The 11,297-nt window shown below is 26.3% G+C and overlaps 2 protein-coding genes across 4 annotated transcripts in view; one reads left to right on the forward strand and one right to left on the reverse strand.

The window, feature by feature from the left end:
* Window positions 1–1,531, forward strand: part of LOC114933315 (uncharacterized) — a 35,858-nt gene extending 34,327 nt beyond the window's left edge. For all 3 annotated transcript variants that reach the window (XM_029305828.2, XM_085486326.1, XM_029305829.2), the window contains one exon: window positions 513–1,531. The gene's annotated coding sequence lies outside the window, so the exon portion shown is untranslated. The remainder of the gene's footprint in view (window positions 1–512) is intronic.
* LOC114933321 (alkylglycerol monooxygenase) lies at window positions 519–10,078 on the reverse strand. Its single transcript, XM_029305843.2, is given in 11 exon segments — window positions 519–1,965; window positions 5,242–5,349; window positions 5,540–5,674; window positions 5,950–6,101; window positions 6,191–6,353; window positions 6,631–6,734; window positions 6,837–6,994; window positions 7,412–7,511; window positions 7,514–7,529; window positions 8,631–8,915; window positions 9,962–10,078. Coding segments are annotated over 10 exon segments (1,338 nt in total). The 5' UTR covers window positions 8,775–8,915; window positions 9,962–10,078; the 3' UTR covers window positions 519–1,707.
* Window positions 10,079–11,297: the final 1,219 nt, after the last annotated feature.

The raw sequence follows: 11,297 nt of genomic DNA on the forward strand, positions 1-11,297 counted from the left end.
TGCAAAAATTGTTATTGCAATCAATGCATATAAATATATTAATTAATTATGCAACGGATAAAAATTTAATTCAAATCTTTAACAGAAAATATGAACAAAAAAATAACATTTTTTTACAAGAATTTTTTGTGATCAAATATCTACGATTTCATTAGACTCACGTGAAACACCACACCCCATACATCCGTCATACTGCACGGCTCACGCAAAACTGATTCTCGTATGGGGTATCGCGAGCGCGGGACCGATGGTCAAAGGACCAGTGGATTCCACTGGCCACGTGATCTCCTTTTTGTGCTCGCGATATCTCGCACGAGAATCAGTTTCGCGCAAGCCGCGCTGCGTGACAGATGTATGAGGTATCGAGTTTCGCGTAAGTTTAATGAAAGCGTAGATATTTGGTTACAAAAGATTCTTGTAAAAAATTTTATTTCTTTGTTCATATTTTATTTAGTCAATCGAGATAATGTTATTAATAAATCAATTATTTATTTTAATTTGACATATTACAGATAGCGGACCATCATCAGGAAGAATTTTTGCCACGACTTCATGAAAAATATATTACCGAATAATTCGAAGTTTTACATGTAAGACACGATATTAAATATTGTATAATGTACTAAAGAACTTGTGCATTGTGGATATACGAGAATGTCATTATACATTTGTCTTTGTTTTACGTGATGTCTTCTAAAAAACAATTTATATTATGCTTAAATTTAAAAAAATGATATAGTTGCTATTCTTCAAGATATAATATTGTTGCGCGGGATAAGAAAATGCAAAGTGAAGAACGGCTTGCTTGTTTTTTATTATTAAATTTTGAACGGATGTTTGTTGTGAACAATTCTTGCTGTTTATAAAAAAAGGATACGAACTATATCTCTTGCTTAGCTATTTTCGAAATCTTTACTGCGGAGAATTGAGTTGCATAATTTATTGAACGTACATATATATGTATATTTTGAAGTGCTACTTATTACATGTTCTACCTGTATTATAACGCGTACGACACTGTACTATTGTAACGTGTTTTATAACGTGTTTTTCATTACGAGATGTGTCGTTGTGGATGCGCGCTTTTTCGTAAAATTTTATAATATATTATATTTGATGGAATCCCTTTGTAATGATTTCAAACATTTGCGAAAATTTCAAAAAAATACAATAATGCTAGCTGTAGCGCATGTTTACACAAAGAGGGAGAACAGATACATATATTATATCTAAAATAGAAAATTTTATATGCGAATATAATATTTAGGACACAGATACATACGACATTTACGGAAGGCAGCGAAGTATATATATATATATACATTTTTATTTAAATGATTCAATAATAATTGTTTTTTTATAAGTTATTGTATCTGGTTTTTTTATTATTATATAAACGCAGAATTACAATGTTATCAATTATGTTTACACATGTATTGTATATTATTACGAGTTAATAATGTCATTTGGAAGAAAAAAAGATTGTTTCCTTAACGATGAAAATATACATCTGTGCATTATCTGAAACCTATAGATGAATATATTTATTTCCTTGTAAATATATTTATTATAGATTTACATAATTTCGATGCAATGTTTGCTGTATCAAAAATATTTTTATATACAACGCTCTAATACTATATGTATAACAAATATATAGCAAATTTTCAATCTTCGATAACACGTACGCGACCATAAATAAGAGTATTATACGAATGCGTAAATTTTATATACGAAATAAGGTATCCAAATGAGGAACAGCTGCAACGCGGATACGTCATATATCAAATAATTGATTAAATTTTCATTATTCATCTTGTGTGCAAAATATAAATAAGCCACACAACGTGTAAATTCAATAATACTAGGATATATAAACGCACGCTTATCAAATAACAAACCGATGTTGATGAGGATGACTAAGTTATTTACCAATACATATTTTATCCAGGGATCGTTTAAATTCTGAAAAATAAAAAATAAACCATAAATTAGTATATCATATATATGAATAAATTTATGAGTTGTTGAAAGTACTTTTTTATTTTTAACTATAATATATTTACATTTAAATCACAATATTTCAAATTATGTATATGAGATATATGTTTAATTAAAAATAAGCTTATGAAAATTTTAATGCGTTGTCAAATCTAATATATTATTAAGATTCTCCAAAAAATTCTGATTGTTATCATATTAAGAAATACGTAGGTAAATTCCCTGGTAGAAATTTTGATTGGGCGCTTGCATGGCAATGGCAAGCGTGCCATACTGCCATTTCAGGAGCTGGCATGGCACGCTGGTAAGCGCCATGCCTCGAATCGTCACGTTTTGCCCGCTAGTGCCACAACTTTGGAAAGAAATGGTATGGTCCTGGCATGGCACTAACATGGTGCCAGTAAGGTACTACATAGTACAGACATGGAACTAACGAGTTATTGATGTGGCATATGCATGAAAAATATATAATGAATTAAATAAATTTAGTTTCAGGATTTTAAGCTATCGCCCTTTCAAAAAAATACTATTGAACTATATTCGATTGTTGAAGAAAAAGTTATTGATTTTCAATAATATGTAATAGATTTTTCGTCAATAATCAAAATGTTTAACAGTATTTTTTTGAAAGAATAACAGCATAAAATCCTGAAACTAAATTTATTTAATACATCATATATATTTTTCATTAATCATTATTATCTTATCTACATATCTAATATTAATTATAAAAGGTATAATAAAATAAAGTATAAAAAATATTTTTTTATAATTTTAAAATTTATATTGCAGAAAATATAAATATTATAGAACTCGTCTTATTAATTTTACATGTTGAACTTACTAAACTATAATTGTACAGTAAAATGACTCGTAGCCCGTGAGCTTTAGGCCATGTTTTTTAATTTATCGATGGATCAAGCGCATTATGCGCAAATCTGCACGTGTAGCATTTGCGCATCATGTGCTTGATCCATCGATGAAATAAAAAACATGGCCTTACTTAACTCGCTTACAATAGTATTACTACAGAGATATAAATTTATACTTCATCTTTGGTATTAGTGTACATGTGTCGTAAAACTCTTTGTTGTTAAATTTTTCTTCACCGATGACTTGGATGACTTGACAAATTTACGTTGGTCTATAACATAATATAATATTAAAGCCTAAACTTTTCAACAATTTTATTTTTTTTAATGAAAGAAATTTTATAAAGTCCACATTGATTAGATGCTCACAGACTAGCTTGATCCAACAGAATCTACATCTATCTGTTGGATTGTATCTAATCTGAAAGTACCTTAATGCAGTTAAAAATTTAACTAAAATAAATATTAATATTGTAGATTTTAAAATATAATCATACCTGACTGATTACAAGATTTTTTTGTAAACATAAGAGTTCTACTAAAAATTTCTTTGATTTCTTCCGCACTTTTTTAAAATCTTTTTTGTTGATAAATTGCTTGTGCTTTCTTAATTTTTAGTTCGTCATCTTCCGAATCCTGTGAAAAAGCAGTCTCCTTTTGACCAAGAAGCATTAAGCGATCAACAGCTTCTGAATATGTTTCTGAAATAAGATTATTGTTTTATTAAATTTATTATAATTAATTTCGAATAAATAAGCTTACATTGTTTAATCAATCCGTAACAAAAATTTTTAACTGCATCAAGGTGCTTCCAGATCAGATACAATCCAACAGATTGATGAACATTCTGTTGGATAAAGCTAACATAGTGTGAGCATCTAATCAATTTGGACTTTATTAAATTTCTTTTATTTAAAAAAAATAAAATTGTGTATAATACATACTTGCTTGACCAACAATGTCAACACTGAACAGTGGTCATGACTCTGGTGCTTCCACTTCGTTTTTAACCAAATCATGGAGATTATTTATCCCTTCTTTTGTATATGGAGGTGGAAGAAATGGAACTTTCAATCGTTTAGTGTTTTATCCCAATTAATCCAAGTTGAAGGAACGATATCAATCTCTTTTGTGGAACCTTTTTTCCTTTTTCTAATAAATCTGACAATTTTAAATCGATGAACTATTTGTTCATCATCGCTGTCAGACATCTGTAAATATATCTTTATATATGTATAATGCTGAAATTTTGAGAGCCATATATTTATAATTTGTAGCAAACATACTTATATATTATATTATATACTTAGAACTATTATTGTGTTCAATTTTAAGATTAAATAAATAATGATAATTCTTTAAATGTAAAGAACATAATTATGCATATAATTATATATATATATATATATATATATATATATATATATATATATATATTGTGTGTTGTGTGAGGGGGGGGTGTAAATGCGTTAATTCATATAATTAATATAATACTTACCGTGCAATTTTACCCCGAATGAGCTGATGATGCATGCAAAAAATCCAGGCAAAGGAAAGGATAAAAAAAAACAAGAGATGTATGTATGACAAAAGATATACATTAAATGTGAAAATCAATAAAAATCTCGACAGCATTTGACGTGGCGCAAATATGGGCCGCATTAGAAGTCTGGTCAAATCCAGACTTGCGCCCGTTTAACTTTATAATGAATGCCACGCCATTTATATATCAGACGCAAGGATGGCCCTGATATGTATCTTTCCAATTCTTTTAGATAAGGCTGTAGTGTGGCAAACTTGCATGGTGCTAACAAATGGCACCGGCAAGGCAATTTCTACCAGGGTTGTCACAGAATAAAACTACTATAATCAAGTTGTCAAACTGATCCAGATAAATGAAGATATAAAGAGATTGAAATTATTTATATAATTTATAAATATATCTTTATCAAAAAATTTATGTTATATGTATACATGCACTTAAATTTACTTTTTGATAAGCTTAAACTCTAAATAGTGTGAATTGAATAATATATTATACAATAATATCATCATAACGAGTAGAAGATTAAAAATATATAAATTGAAAGTTTCTTTAAGTTTAAATTTTTGTTTACTAAATTTAACAATTAATTTAGATAAGAGAAACTCATTTATATTATTATATTACTTATAATATTAATTTTCTATTAAATTCTAATATACATATTATTTATTTGTTTAAAGTAATCTGCTTCTGACAATTAATATTATAAAATCTTTCAATATTATCAGATGATTTGATAATTGATTTATAATTAAAAGTGCCATAAATATTGCTCAGAAATTCTTTGTCCAAAATGTTCCAGCAAATGAAATCAAAACTCACCTCGTAATATAGATGAAAATGATTAAGAAGAATCATCAAAAATTGCACTATTATGTATAATTGTTGCCATTTTGGTATTTGAGGATCGTACATGGCTCTAGGCTTCACCTAAAAAATATAAGATAAAAGAGCAGTATCTTTTATATTAAAATGTTTGTTGAATTAAATTCTATTAATTACTAATATGCATCGTTAAAACATGCGAGGTATTTTAATTATATTTTGTATCTGTTAAAATATCTTTTTACACATACATACACATATTATCTCACACACACACACACATATTATCTCTTACTTTTATTTTAAATTCATCTAAACCTAAACGCGGTACACCTGGAAACCAGCTAGGACCTTTCCAAAAAACAGCAAGCTTATCGGCCCAGGTAACCATACTTATACTTTTTTTAATTAAATCCTTTAAATAGAACACCTACGATATTGCAAAAAAAGAGTAATTATAAATAATAATAATTTTTCTATTAAAAGTGCATGAATTTATTTTTATTTTTTCTTTTAAATAATATTCTTAATTTAGTTATTTTATTTATTAATAAATTGAAATAATCTCAATAAATATCGCACGTTAAAATTATAAATCTTATTGCACATTTGTATACTGCATAAAAAAAAGATCATTTTCCTTAATCTTCTTTCTATTGGGTAACATTAACTTTATACACGTAAAAGCTTGTAAAAAAATTCTACCTGAAGATACAGTGAGTTGAATGATTCCACATTAACTACCAAACCGTAAATTATTTTTTCTTTACGTTCTTCCTCTTGAAACGTGCCGAACAATCGATCCCATATTATAAGCACACCACCATAATTCTTATCCAAACAATAAAGATTGCAGCCTATAGATGCAACAACATGCATGTTTTTATGAGATAAGTTACGCGAAAAACTATATGGTCGCTAAGTAGTTAAGTATCTATTAATTTACCATGATGAACGCGATGATGCTTAGGTGTATTAAGAATTAACTCGAGCGGTCCAAGGTTACCAATGAGTGTCGTATGAATCCACAATTGATATATCAAGTTGAGCTGATTGTGAACCATAAAGTGCGACGGAGATATAAAGAGAGCCAAGGGTAAGTAGACTGCCTGTGAAAAATATTTTAATTAAATATTTTAATCAATTTTAAAATAAATTTAAAATAAACATTTATTAATATATTTTAATTGCATTTTATTATATATATTTATTTCAATATGTGTATATATGTTTATATTAATTAATTAATTTTGATTGAAAGAAAACTAACTTTTAATAGATATATTGATTAGATTTATAGCAGCCACTAAAAGAAATTTTTTATTTCGTTTTATAATTGAAATTTTGCACTTAATAAAAAAAAATGTTCAAAGTTTTGATACTAACAAAATTACACCAATGTTGCAGAATGGATTGTCGCAGACCCACCGCGAGATTGAACTCTTCGCTGCTGTGATGCACCTGATGATGAGTCCACAAAAAGTGGACTTCTGCAAAGATAAATAAACACGATAACTTATTGTAAATTGTCGAAGAGAACAAAATATAACATATAGAGACACATCAACAATGACGTATGCTAAGAATTTAACCATGATTACTGCGATGGGCCCAATAGTAACAAAAGTCCACGGCAATGAAGGAAATATACCATGTCCATGATGAGTCCCAGACAAGCAGATTCCATCCTCTGCCGAATCTCTCATAAATGGCGACGTATGCATAATACTCGGCCCCGCGTGAAAAAATTCTGCGAAAAATTAGCAAATGCAATTTTACAAAATTTATCAAACAAACCTTCATATATTATTATTTTATATCAATTTTAGTATTATTTATTATTTTTGCCTATTTTTTCTGCTTATTGCATTATAGCTTAAAATTTTAAATAATCTTCTTTATAAAATGGGTAATTATATAATCTATAAAATAATAATGTGAATAATTATAAATGATCTTTTTTATGAGAAAAGTGGAATATTGATAATTTATTTTGATCAGCTTTTAATAACACACTAATTATTAGAAATTGATTTATTTTGAAGACAAAAAAATCATTAATAAGATATTAAAGAATCATTTGCCTTGAGTTTTTTTACAATAAAAAATATATATTTATAATTAATGTATATTTATATATAATAAAAGAGTAAAAATCGTTATTTACCGAACAGTTTCGTGAAGCATCCAGTGAGATAGCGACGTAATTTGATCATTCAAACGAAATTCTTTTTTTCTCAATATTATTTGCTCCAAAATTAACAAAAAAAAAACGGCACCCATATCTATAAGTATGAAAAGTGTTTACGGAAAATTTCTCTCAAACTTAACGCCTCGTTTTAAATGTACCAGTTCTACTCTTGAAGGAGGTCTCGACAAAAATAGCGCGTATGCTAACAATTCAAGCAACTCGTCGCGTTCGTAACAAGTAATAAGCTAGCTGCGCATTTACATTAACGGATTTTCCTGACGCACTTGACACGGTTTCTGCTACTTTTGTATAAACAATTTATGCTAGTTTTGCAAAAACATTAAATAAATATTTTACATTATTTAAAATTGAAATTGTTTCTGAAACCGTTCGTTTCTCTAATTTAAATATTGTCTACTATATTTGTCAAACATCAATATGTGTTACATGAACATAGAATCGTCACACGTAAATAAATATTAAATCAACAAATTATTATTAATTATTATTTCTATATGATTTCGATATGATGATAATATATATTTATAATTTCAAGATATTTTTTACTTATACAGATTTTATATCACATGTAAAGAATATATAAATTATATACATATATGTTGTATGTACACATATAAAGTAAAAAAAACTCATTTTATTACTTTGTTTCTAATTATTCTATAATTAAAATTTTATTTTTAATATTAGAAAGAAAATTACAAAATAAATCTAAAACTAGAAATTAAAATTAAAATTAGAACAGTTTAAATATAATTTATAATTATTTCTTATCAAACTTGTAATATATATTGAATGCCTTATTAATAAAATACTATATTTATATGTTTATATTTTTAGCAAATAACTTATAGATATTAAATTATCTTCTTCTACATTCTTTGATCAAATATTGATATATATATATGTACTCATAATATTTTATATATATATATATATATATATATATAATCACATTTTCATATTACATAACGTAATTTGCATAATATTATGAATACATACATATATATATGTATTCATAATATTATGCAAATTACGTTATGTAATATGAAAATGTGATTTAATTCAATAAAAAAAATATATATTTAAATTTTTTAACGGGCTAACACAAGATTTGCAAGTATAAACATTTTTATTTATTTTAAATTTTATTTTCTCTTATATTGATGACGTTTACCTGTTGCTGATAGTCCGGTACTTCATGTGGAAATTCGAAAGTCGTCTCCTTAGGGCTGACGAGATACCAGAGTTTTCCGATATGTTTTAAGAAAGATTCGACGATCTCAACGAGCAAACTGAATATTAGTCTCATGTCGCACATTTGCAAATACTTAAATCGACAAAAATATCTTAATAATTTTTCAGAAGCACACGTTAGGTAAAAAACAAACGTTTCAGACAATAGACGACGCTGGTTTAATCGCGCATGTCATGCTCATGTTGTTTATATACTGTAAGTCCACTAGACAAACACACACGCAAATAGGTTACATACTTAAAACCTCGACGTATGTATTATAAACTCTACAAGTTTAAGATTCTTTAACAACACATACAAACAGATTTAACTACTCGATTTTTCTTTATAATTTAACTCGATGCGGATTAAAGCTATGTGTATTTAAAAATATACACATCTGAAGAAAGATGAAAAGCTGAATCTTTGTATTAGTTTATTTTGGGGGAAATTATATAAATAAAAAACTTTAAAAAATATTTTAAACTTTAATTAATTCTGCAGACTTGAAACTTTAATTTAAAATTATTTCTGAATAGATTATTTAAAATAATTTTTAAATATGTAAAGTTGATTATATATTATATATTTAATCATAAAATTTAATAACTTGTAAAATAAAAATTTGCAATTTTTAATTGTATTTCTCTTACAAAAATATATTCTATACTTCAAAGATATTATCTCTATTCGAGGAAATTATTTCTCGATATCTTATCTAATCTGCTCAGAATTAGATATTTCAATACCAATAGTGATTATAAATTACATAAAACTGAGAATATTTCAGATTTTAACAAATAAATTTTAAAGAAAATATAAATATATTCAAGAAAAAATGCATTTTTATTTTAAATATATCTTTTAGAGTCTCTTCATTAAAACAGAAAATATTTTTATAAGAAAATAATTATACTCTACATAAATAAATAGGAAAGAAATAATAAACAAGAATATACTGATTTAATACAATTGCAAATTTTTCGGCAAACTCTTACGTCTCCTAAGCGTTTACGGCATCAATTAGGCAATATAATAATTGTAATAAGCATACTATGTAATTTTCATTATCGTGCAAAATACATCACCATATGTATAAAAATAGAGACAACTGTCGGAGGTAACACAAAACAGAAAAGAGAACCATTAATTATTTAATGATTTAATTATATGATGCACAATTGCACTAACAATAAAAAAATTGTCTTCATTTATATATATATATATATATATATATATATATATATATATATATATATCAAATAAATTACTGCGTAATTATACAACACTTATTTTCGTCAGATGTACGATAGCAGGATACAAGACACGACAGATCTGTGATCGGATTTATAATTGAAAGCAACAGCTGCACAATCAACGCCTTTTCCCTCTCCTCTCTGCGATAAGAGATTTTATATACAGAATGTCTGTTTTCATGTGCACTTCAAATCGCGTAAAGTCCTCGTTTTCATAATCATTTCATGAACTGGAATGTGAAGAATTTTTTATTTACCATATAAATAAATATTTATATAATAACTTTAATTTACACAAAAAGATAGATACATTAAACCGAGAATATTTGTAAAAAATTAAATATTTAATATTTCTTAAATTGGGCATTAAAATTTTAAAATACTTAAAATTTTTTAAATATAATGTTTATCAAACTTTTAATAATGTTTTCAATAACACACAACTAAAACTATAGCATCTATACAGCATCTGTGTATTTCCCAAATATAATAAAATTAAAACAAGACTAAAAAAAAAAACACGTAATTTTTCGATAATGTTCAAGAGTTTTGCACAATAGAAACTCTTCACAAAAACTAAAAAAAAAAAAATCTTTAACTTGAAATTTAAAACATTGTAACATTGGAAATAGTTCACAGAGACGTGTAAAATCAGCAACAACTGCGTTAAGAAACATTCATCATATAAAATAAAACTATAAATAAACTTGAGACGCGCGTCTACTGAATAAATGACCGACTTTAAAGTTTGAATTACGATTTGAAACTAGATCTCATAATAATATAAAATTACATATAAGATAAATATCTTAATTCGTTTAAGAATATGAACTTATTATTGATTTATATTGTAATATTATGATGTTACATCAGGATATATATATATATATATATATATATATATATATATATATATATATACTATATACATATATATATATTTGTAATAATAATAATTAATTTTAATCGCTAGTCAATTAATAAATCAGGATATATATATAAAAATCGAGAAAGAACTGAATATTAACATAAAACGTTGGTTGAATGATGACTGGATCATAAAGAAGAAGTATTATTTGTTAAAATCTAGTGACTCATTCTTACCAAAAGCTTATGGTTTGCCAAAAATTCCAAACCATGAGATCTAGTTTCAAATCGTAATTCAAACTTTAAAGTCGGTCATTTATTCAGTAGACGCGTGTCTCAAGTTTATTTATAGTTTTATTTTATATGATGAATGTTTCTTAACGCAGTTGTTGCTGATTTTACACGTCTCTGTGAACTATTTCCAATGTTACAATGTTTTAAATTTCAAGTTAGAGAATTTGTTTGTTTTTTTTTTTAGTTTTTG

The sequence above is a fragment of the Nylanderia fulva genome, unplaced genomic scaffold, assembly GCF_048542155.1.
Source record: "Nylanderia fulva isolate GAGA-0341 unplaced genomic scaffold, ASM4854215v1 Scaffold42, whole genome shotgun sequence".
NCBI classification, from domain to species: Eukaryota; Metazoa; Arthropoda; class Insecta; order Hymenoptera; family Formicidae; genus Nylanderia; species Nylanderia fulva.